Source organism: Myodes glareolus, chromosome 8 (assembly GCF_982192425.1).
Source record: "Myodes glareolus chromosome 8, mMyoGla1.1, whole genome shotgun sequence".
NCBI lineage: Eukaryota > Metazoa > Chordata > Mammalia > Rodentia > Cricetidae > Myodes > Myodes glareolus.
The window spans coordinates 6,302,990-6,324,463 of NC_142033.1; the positions used below are offsets into that span (position 1 = coordinate 6,302,990).

Sequence of the window (21,474 nt, forward strand, 5' to 3'; positions counted from 1 at the left end):
ACAGAAACTGGATTAGGACAGCCATATTTGTACAGATATGCCCATTTACGCTAAATGTCTCATTTAAAACATATTTTATTTTATGCATGAGAGTTTGACTTGCATCTATGTCTGTACCACTTCCGTGCCTGATGCCTGCAGAGGCCACAAGAGGGCACTGAGGTTCCTGAAACTGGAATTACAGGAAGTTATAAACCAACATGTTGGTGCCGGGAATCAAACCCAGGTCTTCTGGAAGAGCACCCTGTGCTCCTACCCCACCGAGTGGTCCCTCCACCCTCAATGTCTCACCTTTATAAGACGGTCTCCAGGCTTCAGCCTGCCATCACCCTTGGCTGGATCCTGTATGACATCATGGACATAACAACCTATACTCTGGCTGCCTTTGGTTACTGTAAAACCCAGACTTCCTTTTTCTGATTTAATCAGGGTGATGGGAAGCTCGACTTCCTAGAGAAAGAGCAGATTGAGTTAAGGGGTCTACTTTGTCCTACAGACAAACACACATGAATACTGCTGTCCTTGGTAAGAGAGGAGAAACCCAAACCTTAAGTTTACTTAACTAGGCCACGAGAAGTCTTCTCAATTCTAGACAGAATGTTCCTCTTTCCAAGCACGCACTATTTTTTAAGTATGAAGCTATGTGTTTCTCTCAAGACTCTTTCCCTCCCTCCTTCCTATTCTCCATCTTTTATTTTTTTTTCTATCTCGAAGAGCTAGGATTGAATCCAGAGCCTTACACATGCCAGGCAAGGCTTTCCCCCATTGAGCTGCCACTCAGCCCTGCCTTTGTTCTAGCATGTACACGATACACAGGGAGACAAAGCGAAAGTACTAGTAATCAAGACTAGGTTTTAGAGGGGACGGTTTCAAACAACCAAGACAGAAGGCAGGAGGCACAAAAGCAAGCTGTTGTTTGCTGTTGTTTTTGTAGAAATCTGAAGTATCTGGATGATTGTGTGCCACAGCTGCTTTTAATTAAGATGCACAGCAAACGCAAAGACTTTAGCTGGGAGAGGAGGACGCTTACATGGCCAGTGACAGACTTTATTACTAAGAATGAAACTGAAATATTGATGTACACTCACCCATCCTCCCTGTGACACACAGACAGACGAACAGATACACACACACACATACATACACACATACCCTACCAATACAACTGTATGAAAATGAAAATTATGCAAAGAATATTTTGATTTAAAATCTTTATGGTTTGGGGATGGTGAGATTATAGGTGCCTTTCCTCTTCTTTTTACTTATTTTATAATGTTTTTACATAAGCATCTATTTCTGGACTACTAAACAGTGGGAAAAGTCTGACTTTAAATTCATGTGAAAGAATTATCGTTCTTGGAAATTTTTCCTAAGCCTGATTTGCAGGCTTAGAAACTCATGTTTTAAGTGGGGGGTGGGGCAGTAAGAACTGGGGAAAGGGACAGGGAGGTGAGGCTGAAGAGGGTTAACTAACACTGAGAAATGTTGAAAGAGCCGTACGGAAATCTACAGTTTTACAAGGTTCATATGTACATGCTATGATTTTCATAAGAAAGTTTAGTTGGAATTTCTGAGGATAATATTTCAAATAAAAAGCGCAGTGTCAAGTGTGAGGTACTTCCCCACAAGCTGTCTGAAGGTCACAGACACCCCCAAACAATGTAAGCTATGGCCATGGCTCTTGGTTATTCATCAGAAACTGATGGTAAGATCAGCCATTGAAGACACCACACACCTTAGTCCCCGGACATGGAAATGTCAAGCTGGTACCGACATGGAAGCTTCCTAACGGATGGCTAGCTTTTCTGGAAGGTGCTGTGCCGGCTCCAGGGTGGAAAGTCACCAATGGACTTACTAGCAGGGAATGTGTAAGTTTCATAACTATTATTGGTGACTAGCAAGGCAAGATAAGCCATGGTACAACAGTGGTACAAACTGGGTAACCAAATGCTCCCTGACTGGATTTAATGCGAGATACACACTGTGGGATTCAAAAGAAAATAGCCCCCAAAGGGAGTGGCACTATAAGGAGGTGTGGCCTTGTTGGAGGAAGTGTGTCACCGTGGGGGTGGGCTTTGAGGTCTCCTTTGCTCAAGGTTCCCTCAGTGTGACAGTCAGTCAACTTCCTGTTGCTCCAGCACCACATCTGCCTGCATGCCGCCATGTTCTCTGCCATGATGACAATGGACTGAACCTCTGAACTGTAAGCCAGCCCCCTGAATTAAATGTTTTCCTTGTAAGAGTTGCCCAGATTGTCGTGTCTTTTCACAGCAATAGAAACCCTAAGGAAGACACACACCCAGTAGTGCAAATCATGACAAGAACACCTGGTTGGAGTGTTTACGGCTCCAGGTATCAATACTACTATTATTCTGGTGAACAGACAGTCTTCCCTCAAAATCTGTCAACTGTATACCTAAATATCTGGGCATCCCACACCTTATCAAGAAGTTTCTTTGTACTGTGAAAAACAGTTAATGCAGATACAACTGGCCAAAGCTCAGGGACAAAGCGTATGGAGTGTTCAGACATAAATGGGGCACCTATATTGTATCCCCTTCCCTAGGTTCAGGGACACTGTTTTCTGGACGTGACAGGCCCATGGCACTGGTGAACTCACGGCAGCCGTGGTTGCTTGCCCACTACCTGCACGAGACTAAGCCAGTCAGCACACAGCAGCACAGAAGAGAGAGGGACCCGTGAGCCCCCACCCCCAGCTGAGGAGCCATTGACAAGTTGATGGGATAGGGAGAGACTGTTTTCTTTAAAACTGTGGTCACTGGTAGGTCAACTATGCTCCAGTCCATGGCCCCACATCCGGGAGTATATGGGCAGCACAAACTGGACCTGGTGGGTTATTAAAAAAAAAAAAGAAAGAAAGAGAGGAACCTGAGCTTGGATGGAGATGAGGGATGGAACTGGATCTAGGAGGAGTGCGTGGGAAAGAATGGGGGGCAGGGAATGTAATCAACACACATCTTATCCATGTATGAAATCTGAAAGTGAATCCATATCTATCTCTATCTCTCTTTATGTAAAGTTTTGAGGCTACACTACAGTGTAAACACTCCACTCATACACACAAAAATTTAAAGACAAATTATATTCAAGCACTAGACTCTCACTAACTCACAAAGCGGAGTTTAGTCAGTAAAGTGCTTGCTCCATAGCATGAGAGCCTGAGATGATTCCACAGAAAAGATGGCTGTGGAGGCAAGCACTTGTAGTCTCAGAGCTGAGGAGATCCCTGAGGCTGGCCGGCCAGACCAACCCAATCTGTGAGTTCTAGGGCAGTGAGGGAACCTATTTCAAAGGAAGTAAACAGCATTTATGAGTAACAGCACTCAAGGCTGCCCTCTGGTCTTCACACGCATGTGTCTACACACACGTGAACCCTCCCATACATGACTATGTGTGTGTGCAGGCACACATGTGTGTACACACACTCAGTAGGTATAAGCCAGGTATGATGGTGAATGTTTATAATTCCAGCATTAAAGAAGCAGTGACAAGCAGATCCCTGGAGCTCTCTGACCAACTAGCTTAGCCCATTGCTGAGCTCCAGACAAAGAAACCAAGATGGCTCCAGAGAAACAGTATCTGAGGTTGCCCTGTGGTCTCCACATGTATGAGCACACGCATATACCCACGTGAACACACATCCAGATGCATACATGCACACGTGCGCATTATTTCATTCTGTCGTTTCCAGCCCCCTGAAGGCAGAGGACTGCAGAGCCAAAGCTGCCGGACTCTGAAGAGTTAGGGGCTTGTCTGCAGGTGTCTGCCAAGACGGCAGCAAGGCTGTGAGAAAGCCAGGGACAATATACAGCATTTTTCATCCTCCCCTAATTTCACACCAGGGAAATGTCAGAAAGGGCTGTTATTCATTTGTAAACGTAATATGAGCTACTCTACAACATAGTTTTTTCTCCAGCTAACAGAAAATGCATGCATCTATACCTTCACTGAGAAAAACGACAATTGTTTTATTGCTTGTAACAGAGAACGATGCTCACCAGCTCAGAGTCGTCAAGGTGGTTTCCCAAGTCATTTTTCCAAGTTGTCAAGTTTTCTGGTTTGTTCAGCTCAGAAGCAAGATGTGTATAGTATTTCCCAACCGAGTCAGAAGCAGCAGATTCTGACTGGGGCTGACAGGTCTGTCCAGGGCTGACATCCAGCGGTGGAGGAGGAAGAGGAGGATGGCTGCAGAGATAAAGGAAGCAGTGCTATCTGGGGGCACGTTTCCGAGCCAATACTCAGCTGGATGCTTCTGCCTGGATTTGAGTGAGAGCCTCACGAGCTTTTAGACTATGGGTTTACTCAGTGTCTACTTATGTTGGTGTTACCATTTACGGATTCTCTGTGCAAGTTCAACTTCGAATAAGCTCTCTAAGCTACAAAATGACAGAAGACAAGCTAGATATAAGTATACCTTCTATTCCTTGTTGTTATTCAAGATGGAAGCTAATGTTAGCAGGGGTCTAATTTGGATTTCAACTCAGAAAAAGAGAAATAAGAACATCTTACTCTTGTGGTCATTTGCCTGTTTACTGAAATATTTATTTTCCAAAAGCAGGGATTCAACTTAGGGTTTTATTCATGCTAAATAAGCATTCCGCTCTTATCTCCTGCTCTTTACAATTTTTTTTTTAAATTTGAGGGAGGGTCTTACAGGTTGTCTGTGCTGGCCTTTCCTCCCCTAGTCTTCCATGAACCTGGGATGATACAGCTGGTTCCTGTGGCCACTTTGGATGAAAAAACAGAAACAAAAGAAGTAGGAACAAGATGGGAGGAAGGAGGGGGAAATGTAGGCAAGTGTGGTTGGACATAAACACACAGACACCAACAAGGTGTCTGCATTTTTGTCCTGCAGGTTCCTATGCTTTCAAACACGTCCTTTCCTGTCTCCTGATCTTGTCATCTGCATGTCCTCCTTGCCTCCCCTTGTAATTCTAACCTCTCTGAGTACTGCTACCTAAATAAATCTCTTTTCTTTCTGTTTAAATTGTATTGGGGAACCACTTTCTTAATTACTAACAAATATGCTCAAGAGGGAAGTAAGGGTCACAGTGGCTGTCTGTTAGCTCTTGAGAGCTAACTAAAACTGTTAGACACATCATCAAGACCTCTAATGAGCCACTGTTTGTTAACCATGCTGAATCCACAGGCATTCCATCCGTTAAAAAATCTGTGTTTATCATGTGTAGGTGTGTGTATAGGTATGAGGTTGCCCTATTCCCTGGAGCTGGAATTCTGTGAGGCTATGAGCTGCCCGGTATGGGTGCTGGGAACTGAGCCATGTCTCCAGTCCACCAGATGTCTGCTGCCGTTGCTACACCAGCAGGTGCTGTGGACACCACACATCACTGGCAATACCTGTTCTCAAATTCCGGTTTGCTGGTTGTTTTTCGAGGGAGGTAAAACATGGCACATGTGGGTTCTTCCTGCTGACTGTGCGCCTGGGACACCATGTTATTCAGAGTCTGAGTCAAAGCTGAAGGCAAGGTGCCACGTGGTTTCTCGGCTGGAGCGCTCACGGGGTCATCCTCCCCACTCACGCTGCTGGCACTAGAGCTCGCTCTCCTGGAGAGACACTGGCGCTGCTCCTGGTTTCTGCCAGACAGCTCGTTCTCGTCCGAGCTGGTACCTGGTTCCTCTGAGAAGGGCGACGGCTGAGAAGCCTCTTTACTGTTGTTCAGAAACACTTGTGCTGGAGAGTGGAGCGGAGTCTGAGAGGGACACAACATACATTAACTTCAGAAACAGTCCACTGATGACGGAACTGCTAAGTAGCAGTTCTTTATACAAAATGTAAATATTCTGATAGTGAGCACAACTCATGCTCTGTAAAGAAGAGCACTCTAAGACGACAGCTGCTGACGCTGTGCGAGCAACCCCGCTCTACTGCCACACCCACTCATTCTGTGTACAGCTGTGCCAGTGTGGGGAGGCCACAGTGCACACGTAAGGGTCAGGACAGCTCGGGATCGGTTCTCTCTTTCCACCGAGAGAGGTTCCAGGGATTGAACTAAAGTCCTTGGGCTTGGCAGCAAGTGCCCTTTCCTGCTGAGCCATCTCACCAGCCTGATATATATTTTATTTTCAAAATTTAGTTATTTTCTTTGTGTGGGGGTGGTATGTGGGTGCTGCGTGGGTTCCAGGACAAGTGTGTGTGTGTGTGTGTGTGTGTGTGTGTGTGTGTGTGCGCATGTGTGCCCACACTACAGCATGTATCCTTGTGCGTATGTATATGTGTGTGACCATGCCATGGTATGTGTGTGTGCATGTGTGTGTCCGTGTCATGGTATTTGTATGTGTGCATGTGTGTGCCTATGCCATGGCATGTGTGTGAAGCAGAGAGGACAGTTCTGTAAAGTCAGGTCTTTCCACCTTCACATGAAATCCAGGGATCCCACTGATGACCGGCTATTAGAGCAAGTACCTTTCCTCTCTGAGCCATCTTGCCAACCCTGACTTATATTTTAAAATTAGAATTAGAATTATATTATATGTTGTATTTTGTATCCAATTTTCAAAATTTAGAATTCTATCATGAATATTTTCTAAGTTAAAAAACGTTAGTATGTTCTTTGAAGCTTTATGATTTTATATGTGCCTGAGTGCGTGCATTGTGCATGCACCACATGCACGCAGGTCCCACAGAGGCCAGAAGACAGCAAAGGGTCCTCTGAAGTGAAGTTACTGGAAGTTGTGAGCTGCCTGATGTGGGTACTAGGAGTTAAACCTGGGTCTTGGGATCTGAACTGGCATCCTCTGGACAAACAGCAAATGTTTTTAACTACTAAGCCTTCTCTCCTGCCCTGCGCCTTGGAAACACCATGAGTTTATAATAGTTCTATAGAGGCTGCCTTTACTTCAGCCTCCATTCCTGGATATACAGTTGTTTGCATGATAGAAATCTAGGCGAGCCTCTCTGCATGCATGAAAACTTCCCTGTGACTTGATTTTCCCTGCAATTGTCTAGGTTGTCGTGCATAAGATGTTTTCAAAGGCCTTTTAAAATATTTCTAAATTGGATTCTAGAAATACTTGATCAATTGATGTACTCAAGTGTGCTACATTCAACCCATCCTATCTGATGCTTCAATCAATGTAGTCTTTGTTGTGTGTGTGCGCGCGCGTGTGCACATGTGTGCACTTGTCTGGGGAGGACAGAAGACGGCATGAGATTCCCTGGCATTGGGAGTTTCAGGCAGTTGGTGGTCTGTCCCCTTTCCGGTCCCTTCAATGTGGTTCCTTCTAATGAAGTTTCAGAAACACTTTGCTGTCGTGACCTCTTTGCAGGCTCCCCCACCCCCATCCCCCCCGTACGAGGGTGAGAGCGCCTGGCTCAGTTTCCTCTTCCTCCAGACCCAGAGGACACCACTGAGAGCAGAACCCCTTTAAGCTGACAAACCAAAGGCAGATTTTCTTATAAAACGCCATCAGAACACATTTTTAGATTTTTAAATTACTCTGTGACATAGAAGAAATAAATATAGCCCTTTTTTTTCTAGATTCTGATTCTTTTTAAGGGATACAAATATTTTCATTGACTTCTTTAATGAGCTTTTCCCAGTTCCATCTGATTCCCATCTCTCACTCCCCCTCCCCTGCTCGAACCCCTTTTCTCAACAAGTCCTCTTTTTAGTTTGGTGCTATCTTTGTATGTGTGTGACCCATGGAGTTTAGCTTCTTGCCCAAGTACGAGTGGGAAGTCACTCACCGGGGCACGGGTGACTTTTCAGGGGCTGGCTACACCACTGAAGAAACAACATCCACCAAGCAACTAGTCCCTCAGGGAGGGCTGGAACCTCGTAAGTCCCTCCCATCTATGATTGACTGTTGGCTGGTCCAGTCTAGTGTACTGCTTCCCAGCCACGGCTTCCCCACTGTTTCCTGAGCTGCAGAGAGGATCTAGAGATGGCCATTCAGGGCCAAGTCCTCCACCACTGCTAGGTCTACACTGTGATAAGCCACGGCTTCTGCACTGAGGGAGGCTCATAGCAGCAAGGTTCTGAGAAGCCTGGGCAGGACACTAACCTCAGGTGCTGCACAACTCTCATTTTTACCCATGTCCAAAAGAGAAGGACTGTTCTCTGTTTAGCTCAGTGAACAGATGGACACAGCACTTTTGTAACTTACTGTCTGGTCAAGTCCGCCACATGTAGACAGCAAATCCCTGAAACTCCAGCCCTCTAGAAGTCCAGAATTGAAAGAGTGGAGCGAGAGGGGATTGCATGGCAAAGATGGAGTGTGCAGGAAGAGCCTAACACGCGTGACGGCAGCTCCTTGTTCAGTATCGAGGTGCGAAACCCAGTGCACCAGCCCACGCGGAAGCGACGGCAGCAGCTGGCAAATGCTGCTCAGCACACCACTCGACCCGTAATCTACAACAGAAGCTAGTATCCCACAGTCTTACCGAAAACGCAGTATCAATTTCTGGTAGCACACCGGGCGGGGGTCTGCAGAGGAGCAAGGACACTTCAGGAGCCGTTCCCCTGAGAGCAGATATGACTTCCTGGAGGGGGGTGAGGAAAGATGGCAAAGGAAGGCGGAGATAAACAGGCAGGAAGTAGACAGCCTACCCACTGGCCCATCCTCAGAGCACTGAAATGCTGCTCCCGTCCAACGATCACGGCTCACCTGCTGAGACAGTCCCTTCAACGGGGCTCCGTTCACTTTCAATATAACGTCTCCAACATCAATCTTTCCGCTTTCTGCAGCTGGCTGTCCAGGGAAGAGCTTTTTGACTCTCACTATGCTGGCGTTGATTTGTTCTGGTATAAGATTATCTTCTCGAGAAAAACTGAATCCTAGGCCTGAGCTGTTTTTAAATAGTTTGACCTCAAATGTATTATCTAGGGAAGAAAATTGAAAGTGAGATATTAATAAGTGTGTGTACATGTAAACAAACACGTATTTCTGCCTTCATCAGAACTTTCTGTACTGTCACACATTCTTCCTATCATTAGAAAACCTTTTTTATTTGTTGTTCTGTGTGTGATGTGTACATGTGTGTGTGATGCATGCATGTGTGTAATCTGTATGTGATGAGTGCACATATGTGGAGTGTGGGTGTGAATGCATGCATGTGTGTGATCTGGTGTGCTGTGTGCACATGTGTGGAGTGTAGGTGTGAATGCATGTACAAAAGAAAGAGGTGGACGCCAAGGGCTCTTCTCTGCCACTCTCTACTGTTGTTTTATTTCTTGAGACAGGGCCTTTCACTGACCCTGGAGCTCATGGATTGGATATGGTACTGGCGCCAGTTAATATTACAGATATATCCACCATACCCAGTTTTCACATGTGCTGCTGGTGTGGTGTGTGATCTAACAAATAAAGTTTGCCTGAAGATCAGAGTGTGGAACTAGCCAGAACTTGTTAGCCATAGAGGCCAGGCAGCGGCGGTGCACATCTTTAATCCCAGCACCGAGGCAGAGGCGGAGGCGGAGGCGGAGGCGGAGGCGGAGGCGGAGGCGGAGGCGGAGGCAGAGGCGGAGGCGGAGGCAAACAGATCACTGTGAGTTCAATGCTACTCTGGACTATGTGAAATTGATCCAGCCTAGAAGAGAAACAGAGCCAGGCAGTGGTGGCTCACACCTTTCGTTCCCGTATTTAGGATCACATGCCTTTAATCCAAGCACTAGGGAGGTGGAGACAGGAAGGGATATGGTTGGGTGGGAGAGACAGGAGCTCAGCATTCAGTCTGAGCATTCATGGAGCCAGGATCTGGCCCCCTTTGGTCTAAGGATACAGTAGAGGTAAGAAGTCTCTCTAATGGCTGCTCCGTTACTTCTCTGATCTTTTAGTGTTTACCCTGATATCTGACTCTGGGTTTTTATTATTAAGACCAATTAGAATTCACGCTACAAACTCAGAATTTCATGCTTGCTTTGTAGACAATGACAGACTGAGCAGTTTCCCCAACCCCATTCATAAAACTCGAGTTGACTGTTTGAATGAGAAGCGTTTGTAAAGCAAGGTTCTCTACGTGGAGTGATGTTTCAGTGTCATGTGTTTCAAGAGAGTGCACTAAGTTAAAGGGGAGGGGAGGACCACAAGGAATTCAGGCATGAAGAGAGACATTAAGAATACTAAAACTGTTGGGCATGGCGGTGCACGCCTTTAATCCCAAGACTTGGGAGGCAGGGGCAGGTGGACCTCTGTGACTGCGAGGCCAGCCTGGTCCACAGAGTGAGTTCTAGGACAGCCAAGATACACAGAGAAACCCTGTATTGAAAAACAAAAAATAAACAACAACAACAATAACAAAAAGAACACCAGAACAAATGCCAGCTGGGGGTGAAGAGTAGGCTGCGCCGCCATGCGTCCGCGGAGCCTGTTTTAATCCGGACACGTTATATTGACATTCCAGAAAATTCTCACACGTAAGATACATGAACAGAGTTCAAAGCAGAAGAAAATGACACAAAGAGGGAGGGACAGAGTGTGGTGGGCGGGGACAGCACCTCCAGCTCCGCACCTCCAGCTCTGTGTCAGGCAGATCTGCGCTGCCCTGTGCTTTGCACTCACTCAGGGGCTAAGTAAGAGAAAACATTCCTGACTATGACCGTCACCAATTCTAAAGTAAGAACACATGAATCACTTAGAGGACTTCAGAGCAGAGGGCGTACCAGCCTCATGAGAACTCATACAGCATCAGCCTTCTTTTCTTGGCATATTACTAATTATTATTATGGCTATAAAGGCTGGCACATTAAGAAGAACAGCAATTGAAAAATCTAAATAGATTCCTGTGCAGGGTAACCCTAAAGAGAAACATTAAAAATTTAGAGGTAGGTGTGGTGGCATACACCTGTAACCCTAGCACTTGGGAAACAGAGGCGGGCATGGGTTATCCATGAACAAGGCCAACTTGAGTTATGGAGTGAAATCCTCTCTCAAAATCAAAACCCAAAACAAATAAACAAAACCTTAAGGTGCAGTTGGGTTTGAAGCCATTCTCAGCAATCATTAATACTTAATTTTTCCTTACTGAATTTCATTTAAAATTTGACAACCATACACTGTAGCTGCTGTATATCCTGCTCTGAGGTGAGAGGGCCGCTCTTCTGTGAATGATACATGAATCATGCCTCAACAAGCCAGGTGAACATTTCAGGATAAATTACCGCTGTGTGTAAAAATACTGACAGCTGTTACTAATTATTATTAATGACCACATTCAGGCATTCATTGCCCGAAATACTTAAGTGTGCTTTGGTCAGCCTGGTGCTGCTGAGTTTGACAAGTTTGACAAGAACAGTATGAACTGGAGTAGACGGAGAACTGTAGTCACATGACCTGAACGGCGAGGCCTGACCTTCAGTCATGAAGCTGTAGTCTTTGCCTGAGTCATGAGCTGTTTTCTGCACTGTCTTTTCTGGGCGTTGGCCTGGGGCATCCTGGTCTGGAGAGACGCACTGTGGGTCTGTAGGATCATGTTCTTTGGATGTCGACATCTGCCCCTTTTGTAGCAATAGATGGACCACCTGAGAAAACGGAACAGGGCACCATTACCTGAGAAGACCAGTAAGCTAGATTAAGTCCTAGAACTTTGCATAGTTGGAGGAATAATAAAGGAACCAATTATATACCAAAATATAGGCACAGGGACAAAAAAACATAGTAACAGAAAAAAGGAACTGAAAGTCTCAAAGATTTTATTATTTTTTGCATGAGAATAAAAAAGCTATTATAAAACATGTCAAATACACACATGTTATATGCACATGTATATATAATATATAGTAATATTCGATAATTTATTATAGTATATAATAAAAATACTATAATTTATTATAGCACTATAATAGATAATTTGGGTACTAGGACAAAGTCACTGGGCAGTAATTATAAATACCATTATAAATAATCTGCTCAACTCCCGATTGAAAAGATATTTGAACACAATGAAATTAGCTTTTAGGTTGAAAAATGATTTGACACTTGTAGGTGTTTATGAAACATCTCCACACTGCTGTGGGCTAAGCTCTTTTAGCAGTTGGTTACAATGATCTCTTACCTGCCCTGTGTTTCGTAGTGTTTCCACAGCCTGCTTGTGGGTAGCTCCTTCTAGACTGACTCCATTAACGGCGAGCACACGATCACCTGTAAGTTAGGAAGTTGTTTCAAAAGAAGTGAATCATTAAAAAAAAAAATCTATAGGGTTTTTAATATCCAGTGTTTTTTCATATTTATTTGGGGAGAGATGTAGTGGCATTTCAATTGTATTTTAATAAAGCTTACCTGAAGATCTGAGCGTAAGAGTTCCACTGGTCAGTCTTACCGACCAGGTAATGGTAACACACACCTTTAATCCCAGTAGCCACACTAGTTTGTCATAGAAACCGGGCAGTGAATGCCTTTAATCCTTGCCCGAGAGAGGATCAGGGAACAGGAGGAATAGTTCTCACACACAGTCTTATTCTGAGATTCCTGGAGGCAGGACTACCATTTCGGACTGTGGTCAAGGTAAGAACCAGTGGTTGGTTGTTTTGCTTTTTGAATCTTTAGACTGAACCCCAATTTCTGAGTTTTTATAAATCATGCTTCAGAGAGACTCAGACAAATGTGGAGAACTGAACATTGCTGAAGTACTCCTGATAATCGGATGAACGTGGAAAGGAACCGCTCTTACCCTCAGCGGCTGTGACAGCGCGGCCTGCCCCGCCCATGCTGGCCACATTGTGTGACAACCCCTGCCACAGCTTCCCAAGTGCAGGATTGTAGGTATGCATCACCTGCCTGGCTAGAATAATATGGATTTATAGCAGTGCCCTAAGTCAGGAAGAAAGAGAAGCGAAAGTGTAAACGCACAGACTAGAAGCGCACAGCAAGTGCTTTGAGACACAGTCACATGCCACACTTGCTGTCGGCCATCCTCTGTTTGGCACTGTGCTGCTGAGCACTGAGACGCTGAGCGGGGAAGAAGTCACTTGCTGTTGCTGAGGAACAGGCTGGAAAATGAGTCACAGATGTGGTGCCAGGGCGCTTTCTAGTATGTTTGCACATAACTCCAAGGTTCTGATCACTGTAATGTCATCCTTCTTCCTTCCTGGCTCTCTATGCAGCCCCGAATGACCTGAAATTCACTACGCAGAGGGCTAAAAACTCAAGAGATCTGCCTGCTCCTGACTCCCAAGTGCTGGGATTAAAAATGTGCAGCACCACACTTGGCCTTAATTTCTATTTATTGTAATATTTGTGCTGCGATTTCTGTATCCATATAAACAACATACCTTTGTGAATTCTGCCATCTGACTCTGCTGCTCCTTTGGGAATAACGGCTTTCACGTAAATACCACCATGGCGGACACTGGTATTCACACCTCCCTACACAGAAAAGACAAAGGAGCATGTGTTAACATGAAAATGTATGCATGCTTCAATAGGCGAGCCCTAGAAAGAGTTCCAGTCATCAGAGAAAGCTGTGACATTGTATCACTATGTTCAGTTATTCAAATACCCAGCAACACTGTTAGCTAAGTGCTCCAATAGCAAAGTCTGTTTGTTCCTTTGTTCTCTTTCTCCTCCCCAGTCCCCAACTCTTTACTTAATTCAGAAAGTGTCAATATGCTACATACTGACTAGATAAGGCTCTGTCCCTCCTCTCTAAGTCATTCATTATGAGTAAGCAGAAAGCAAAGTCCATCTATGGTAGATCAGTGTAAAAACAAAATTGCCAAGAAATGCCCAGTGTATGCTGTACTTGCGAATCTGAGAGCAAATCCCTTGACTTAAGGAAAAAGCAGCTTTTCTTTTATCTTAAAGGAGGCTGGAAGTGGTGGTGCACACCTTTAATCCCAGCACTCTGGAGACAGACACAGGTATATTTCTGTGTGTTCCAGGCCAGCCTAGTCTTCATTGTTGAGTTACAGACCAGGCAAGGCCACATGGATAGACTCTGTCTCAAAAAAACAAAACAAAACAAAACAAAAAACCTAAAGCAAACAAACAAAAAAGACTTTGTTAGAAAAGATTGTGTGTGTGCGCGCACATGAGTATGTGTGCATGTGTGCAAGCACACACGAGTGTGTGTGTATGTGCATGTTAGGCTAGAAGTCAATATTGGGTGTTTTTATCAGCTGCTCTAATTTTTCACACGGGGTCCCTCTCTGAAACCCACTGCCTGGGCTGGACAGACCAGGAAGCCCTGGATTCCACCTCTTGCTCCCAGTGCTGGGATTAAAGGCATGAGCCACCACCTGGCTAAATAATTTGTGTTGCTGTTTTGTACTTTATGTGTATAAGTGTTCTGGCTCATGTACAGTGCCCAAGGAGGCCAGAAGAGGGTGCTGGATCTTCTGGAACTGGAATTAGAGACGGTTGGGAGCTACTGTGTAGGTGCTGGGAATCAACCAGGGTCCTCTGGAAGAACAGCCAGTAGTCTTGGCCACCGAGACGCTTTTTAAAAACACTACTAGTAAGGTCTAGGACATTGTTTTCTACTTTTCATGAAATCATATTATTCTTTCATCATAAAACAATGATGTAATCATAAAGAACTCAGGAGTGAGAGGGAAGCTCTGGAGTCTAAATGCAGGAACTCGGCTTTGCTCTCAGGATGTCACAGTCCTGCTTCAACTGCTTTGCATAATGGGCAGTTGCTTCTAGAATGTGATTAATGATAAAGCTGCAATTCAGGAATAACATAGAATCCCAAAGTAATTTTATCAAATAGCTTATGTACATATCTCCATTATATTAAAGATAAATTCACAGTTCTGAACTCTCTCATTTTCAGGTTTTAAGTGTCTCGATGAAGGTTTTAAACAAGGCAGCATGTATTTTGGAGAGAATTATCAGATAAATATCCTGGTCTTTAGTCATTCACGAGATAAAGAGACAGCAGCTCCTAATTTCACACTCATGCAGCAGCTGTCAGGAGCACATGGAACATGCGCCCAAGTACGAGCCACACGGAGAACGGGCCACTGTCAGCTGCTTGCAACCATGGGGATAAAGAGCAGCGCATAGTTTACAGAGAGCTTTGAGACGGTCAACTTTTCAGGTTTGGAAACATTTGAAAAATGTCCTATCTGAAGCAAAATAATTCAACTAGCAAGTTGGGCTACAACAGACTTGTGGAAGTGAAGAAGAGAAAATGTGAAAACCTTGGCAAACAGTACCGTGACACTTATTCCCAAGCTGTTATCATTTTTAGCCAGTTCAACTTCAAAGATTTCTCCAGGCTTAGGAGGTGACGCAGAGCAAGGTTTAAAGCTCATTTTGTTGGATGTATTCATGGAGGAGGTAGGTTCCTTAACAAGGAAACACAAACAAAAGATTTCTAATTAGAGCCAAAATGAACTGTAAGTGGAAACAAATCTTTTAGGGGGAAATTTTTATTTTAAAGCAAAGCATTAAGGAATAGAATGTATCAAACACAGAGCCCAGGAGCCTTTCTGGACGCTATCAGTCCAGAGCACTTTTATTCTACTCCTCAGAGAACTCACCCGAAAGTGAAGCTAGACAAGGCAGAGGGACACCTAGAACCCTCTGGACACCTAGAAGCCCCTGGCCGCTTCTGTTCCTGACTTTGTGAAGCACCCATGCTCCTTAAAGTCAGTACTGACCAGTGGACTAAACCTGCCTTACTTTATGCCTGCAGATTCAGCCCAAACAAGGGAGCAACGGCCAAGCTTGGTTTCTGAGGGCGGGAGGCTCGTGAGGGACACTGTATTTCTGTGAAACAAAGCTGACTTCCCCTCTGAGCCTTCCTGTAATGTGAGTTTATATTTCTATCATTTCTAGAATGAGCTGTTTCCACAGCTGTTACTGTCACCTTAGAACTTCAGAAGAACTTAGTCTCCATGGCAACCCCACCTGCCCATCCTATGAACTAGTCACAAGCAGTTTTTAAGAGTTCCCTTATTGACATGTGTTAAATATGTAAGCGATGACTAATTTATCGGAATTGAATCCTAATCTGAGCAGAGCTATTTCAGGGCTAGTGTTCAAAGCCTCTATTTCTCTGCAGGCTAGCATCAAGGCAGCAGTGAAGCCAAGCTCACACTAACAGCAATCCACTCATGGGGGTGAAGCCGGATGGTCTTAACACCCCATTGTAAACTGCTCCTCCTTTCCAGAGTCGCTCAAACATTTAGTAGGTTTTATGACGCTCCAATACATTTACCATTTTTCTGCATTGTTAAATGAAAAAGGTGACCCCACCCAGCATTAACGTCAAACCATGCCTTTTTCGGAGTTTGATGATCCTGGTTGCTGGAGTAAGTGGCATCATCTATGTCAGAATCACCATGGTCAGAGAGCTCAGTTGTGTCAGAAAGGCCTGGCCTTTTAGCTTTGCTCCGGTTACTGTCGGAGAAAACCTTCTCTGCGACCTTGGACATCACGGATAGGGATGGGCTGCTGTGCTGTGGCTCCTGCCAGCCTCGGTCACCTAAGTGGCTCGCAAAGAAGCCGTTGACGTGGCTCTGGGACAAGCTGGCACTTTCGGTCCTGGAGTCCTGGGAGCTGAGGCTTCCTTCCCGCAGGCCCCCGGAGAGCCCGAAAGGACTCTCTGTGATGTGCCTGAGGGTGCCACGTGGCCAGGGCTGGTCCTCTGCAGGCTCCACAGCACTGTCCAGAACGTAGGAAGGTTTCTTCATGTAGTTTTTCATCCCATTGGCAAAATGCACAGGAGTAGAAGGCACTAAAAGTTAAGATCCAACAATGAGAAGACACAATAACTCAAGTGACACAATGCTCACAAGCAAACACACAAATTCACACATTTACATACATGCACATACACACATGGCTTATGGGCATACACATGTATGCACACACTTATGCACACACACACACGAATTTTTTTGAGACAGTGTCTAACTATGTTTATCAAGCCTAGTTTTTCTATGTTGGCCAGGTTGGCGCCAAACTCATGAGATGTTTCCTGCTTCTGTCTACTGAAATTAAAGGCATGGGCTCCAATGCCCAGAAAATAAAATGAATTATATTTCTTAAAATATAAAATACAATGTCACACTTGAAGATGGATACATTCATGAAGTTCAAAATTGATAAATTTCCTGCAAGGCCAATTGGTAACACCTGTCAAAACCTGAATGCATGAATGCACACGCAAGAGACAGAATCATAGACTAGCGTTAGAGCGCTTTGTTTCTAGCGAAAATGCTGTTGTGCTTTGTCTAAATGTATCAGATACATATGAACCACACGAATACCAACAGCAGAAAAGACAGCATGTACATCAGACAGACTCCTTTAGGAAACAGAGCTGAGTTTTAGTACATATTTTGTGTTTTACATAAATTAAGCTCAGATTAACATGTCACTTTAAAGAAGATGGCAAACAGACAAGAGAACTGCAATAACACAAACGTGCCCAGGAGGTGACATGTTTTACATTAATTAAGTTCATAGTAACAGGTCACTTTAGAGAACTTGGCAGAGGGGGAGAGAGGACCTCTATAACACGGATGTGCCCTTGCGTGCATGTGCTAGAGACTGGGGTAGTTTACGATGGGATGATAAGACCATGCGGATCTACCCCCACGAGTGGGTTGCTGCCAGTGTGAGCATGGCTTCCACTGCGACTCCAACACAAGCTCTACCATGAGATCACTTAGCAAGACGTTCCCGCCCCCATGCAATGCAGGGCCTTGGCCTTCAGTTTCCAGTGTCCACAGACATTGGAAACAGATATGTACCCAGCATGGTGGGACATGCCTTTAATGCCAGAATCTGCGGGTGAGGGCAGGATGATGTTGTTTCAGGACAGCCTGTTACATACTGAATTTCAGGCAAACCTGAGCTACAAAGTGAGACTGTCTTACAAAAACTATCCCCACAGAAGTAACTGGGCGAGGGTATTTAGTTATAGCAGCACTAAAAGGACCAAGACAAAAGCCTCTCTTTGGTGGCATAATTGAGACACAAGGCCTGGAGCACATACTGGTAAAACATCTAGCTTGTTTAAGTTTTATCTTTTTGTAAGTGACCTAGTGGGCTATAGAACAGTGATACATCATGATAAAATTAATGTAGCTACCTAAAGAAAAAAAGTTATATAGTCACATTTCAATTTGGATAAAACAAAACAAACGAACAGAAAAGCCTTCTTTGGCTTCCATTCTAGGTAAGGCTCTCCCATCAAGGGCTGTTCCATCAACCTGACTTCCCGCAGCACAGATATACTTAAACATCTGTCTGGCTGGGTACTCATCTGCCTGTGGAGTTTAATTTCCATGAAGGCAGGGGTTTGTACCTTGGAGATTCTACACACTCAATAAATATCTGAACAAATCTATATCTTTTCTATAAAGCATCTGTTTAAGAAAAATTAAACTCTTTTAGAGGGGAAGTTAGGGGAGAAGATATACTCTGAGTTCACACATTCCCCGTCTAAAGCGATGGAGAAAGATGGAACTCAACTCTCTGCTTTGGAAAGAGGTTTTGGCTGCTTTCACTACCAGTTTCCAGGTGTAGCCGCTCCTTCATGTACAACGAGGTAGCTTAGGCATATAAGGTTCTTGCATATGCTGGAGTGTGCAGTGTTTACAGTATAGAAATGCTTATATAATATTTACAAATGTGCATGACATATATATGCACACATATGTAACAGTTGCTGAATACAAGAGGAGACCACAGACCGAGCTACACTTTTTCACACCACAGCTCAGCACATGACTGTTCATTTTCCATTTTTTCGCCCAGCGTCTACATTATACCTAGCATTTACTTGAACTATTTTTAATTCTTTTTTCTTTCTTTCCAATTTGTTGGGATAGGGTCTTGCAATGTAGCCTAAGCTGGCCTCAAACCTGTGGCAATCCTCCTGCCTCGGCTTCACAAGTGTTGGGTTCACAGTCACGTGCCACAATACCAGGCTAATTTTGAGTTCTTTAACATATTCCTAAGGCCTGTCAAGGATGAAAGTAACTTATATAATACCTAGCATTTTGCTTTTTTTGAAAAATATAATTAATAATAACACTCAAATCAAACATTTACATTCTTAATTGTACCTGAAATGTATTAATCGTATAACTTAATTTTCACCATTTGCTCTCTGTTCAGGGCATTTGGTCAAGGGGGAAATTTGGACAGTAGAGATTTTGGACTGGCTGGCTACTGCCCATGGCACTGTTTACCACACACAGGCTGAGAGCTTCAGGATGCACCGTCCTCACAACCCTCTGTGAGGGTTCTAACAATTCTGTGCGATGAAGGGAGCAGGATGGGGCAGGTAGGACGAGGGGAGCAGGATGAGGGACACTGCTGTCTATTCTTTAAGTGGCAGCAAGAATATGGTCTTTTTGTTTTTACTAAATGTCTGATTTATTATTTTCCTTTTCATACAAGTTGACATTTGGACAGGACTTTATAGAATTCTGTAAAGTATTAGGTAACTACAACAATCATGTAATGACAGCAGGGCTCATTCTCACGTGACTAAGAAGAGAGGAACACACCAGGATACGGGAATGTAAGTGGCATCAATTTTACATGATTGAATTCAGTTTTTTTTTCATATTACTGAAGATGAGTGATACAGAAAAATACTCAAAAATGAAAAAATTATACAGATGCATGCATCACAACAATTAGACAAGCATATGTCAAACTGTCAGAAGGCAAATAAACAGCTTAAAACCAAGTAATTGGGGCAGGCGTTGAGGAACTTAGAACGACTGTCACGGCACTACCTTTGGTTGGCTTTTCTTTCGGCTGGGAGATGACGAGGGTCACATCTTCAGGTGCATTCTGCAGAATGTCAACTGCAGCGTGGTGACTGGCGCCTTCCAGGCTCACACTGTTCACAGATATCAAGCGGTCCCCTGGAAAATGCACAGTGAAGTATTTTCAACAACAAAGCAAGACTCACAGCAAACCTTAGAAATTCCATCCTTTCTTATCCTTTTGGTTTTGCCTAAATTTACTTTTACCCTCTGTCCAAATTCATGTATTAGAAAGAGCACAGGAAATATCAAAATATGAAGTACCAGGCTTTAAGCATCCATCCAAGTCAGCTGGTCCTCCGGGGGTAACTGAACTGATGAACACACCTAGGTCCAGCCTTCCTATCTTTTCCCCTCCAATAATTTGAAATCCTGTAAAACAGAACATTAAGAAAAGATGTTTTTATGATATTGGTTCTTTTAATGACTCATTATTTGTCCACTTGAAATAAATGTAGATGCTTAGATAAGACAATAAAGTGAAGCATTGGCTGCACGTTATCTTTGGCGTTTGATGACCAGGGGTGGAGGATGGTGGATGGAAGTGGCAGAATCTTAGGGGACAGAGAGAGAGTCTTTCCGTGTGTGTGTGTGTGTGTGTGTGTGTGTGTGTGTGTGTGTGTGTGTGTCTGTAGCTTAAGGGCAGGGAAGGGGCAAGAAGGAACACATTATAATGGTCCGTGTTTGAAAACGTCACAATGAAACCCACCTGTTTGTGTGCTAACCAGGAAGTAAATAAACAAAAACAAGAAAAGGTGCCAGAGCTGCTCCCTTCTCTTCCGGAAGCTCATGGTGACTCACCTAAGCCATGCTTTGAATCTTTCTTCAGGTTCACCAGTGTGATCTCCCGCTCTGGTGAAGACACGACACTCCATCTTTTGTGCAGTATATCTATTATGGGTTTGCAATTTACAAAAAAATAAACACAATAAACGGAGGCATTAAGATCACTGGCTTGTTCTAATTTAAACAATAACAAAATATTAGTAGATTTGCTTGGTCACTTAAAAAATAAAACGTCAGGTCACTGTAGTCACTAGCATTTTATAGTGATTTATCATTTATAAGCACACTGCATCACATCTATTCCTTCTAAACCATTCCTCTTCACACACTATGTTCCAGTTACAAGCGCGTCTGTGACTGTCAGGGGACAAAGGCTTTGAGTAGAGCTGACAGTCAGCCACCGCTGCAGAGATACAGAACCAGTAATGCTGGGTTTTCTGAGTCGTCTTTCTACTATACCACAGTAGATTGTTTGACAGTTATCGGATTAAAATTTTCTCTCAGGGCTTGAAGAGTTGAAACAGCAAAAACCAAGTGTTGCTCTTCCAGAGGACCTGGGTTTGTCTCCTCCCACCCATGTGGTAGCTGTTGGGGGCACTACATACATGTTCTATACTGACATGCATGCAGGTGAAATACTCATATGAATAAAAGGAAAATGAAATCTGTAAAAAATAAAAATTTCAGGATGCAGAGGCAGGCCAATCTCTGTGAGTTCAAGGTCAACCTGGTCTACAGAGTGAGTTCTAGGACAGCCAGGCCTATAAAGAGAAACCCTGTCTCGAAAAAACAAACAACAAAAAAATCCCCTCCAATATGCTGACATATTATTTATAAATTAGTGAAATACTATTAGTGAATAACAGAATAAAACAGTAATAAAAAGTAACTGGATTCAGATTTTAACACCCACTTCCTGTGGGGTTTTATATACAATAATAAATGATCTATCATAACTACACTCAAA

At 44.0% G+C, this 21,474-nt stretch overlaps 1 protein-coding gene across 6 annotated transcripts in view; it reads right to left on the minus strand.

The window, feature by feature from the left end:
- The window catches only part of Ptpn13 (protein tyrosine phosphatase non-receptor type 13), a 181,571-nt gene that overhangs the window by 34,021 nt on the left and 126,076 nt on the right, over positions 1-21,474 (minus strand). For 4 of the 6 annotated variants that reach the window (XM_085691576.2, XM_048427236.3, XM_048427228.3 and 1 more), the window contains 13 exons: positions 20,523-20,612; positions 19,986-20,093; positions 19,689-19,820; positions 16,209-16,666; positions 15,126-15,272; positions 13,251-13,344; positions 12,035-12,120; positions 11,333-11,501; positions 8,650-8,864; positions 8,426-8,524; positions 5,380-5,732; positions 4,020-4,206; positions 292-450 (listed from right to left, as the gene is read on the minus strand). In XM_085691576.2, coding sequence (XP_085547702.2) covers positions 292-450; positions 4,020-4,206; positions 5,380-5,732; positions 8,426-8,524; positions 8,650-8,864; positions 11,333-11,501; positions 12,035-12,120; positions 13,251-13,344; positions 15,126-15,272; positions 16,209-16,666; positions 19,689-19,820; positions 19,986-20,093; positions 20,523-20,612 — 2,297 coding nt within the window. The remainder of the gene's footprint in view (positions 1-291; positions 451-4,019; positions 4,207-5,379; positions 5,733-8,425; positions 8,525-8,649; positions 8,865-11,332; positions 11,502-12,034; positions 12,121-13,250; positions 13,345-15,125; positions 15,273-16,208; positions 16,667-19,688; positions 19,821-19,985; positions 20,094-20,522; positions 20,613-21,474) is intronic. The other 2 variants (XM_048427242.3, XM_048427219.3) reach the window with 1 other exon arrangement.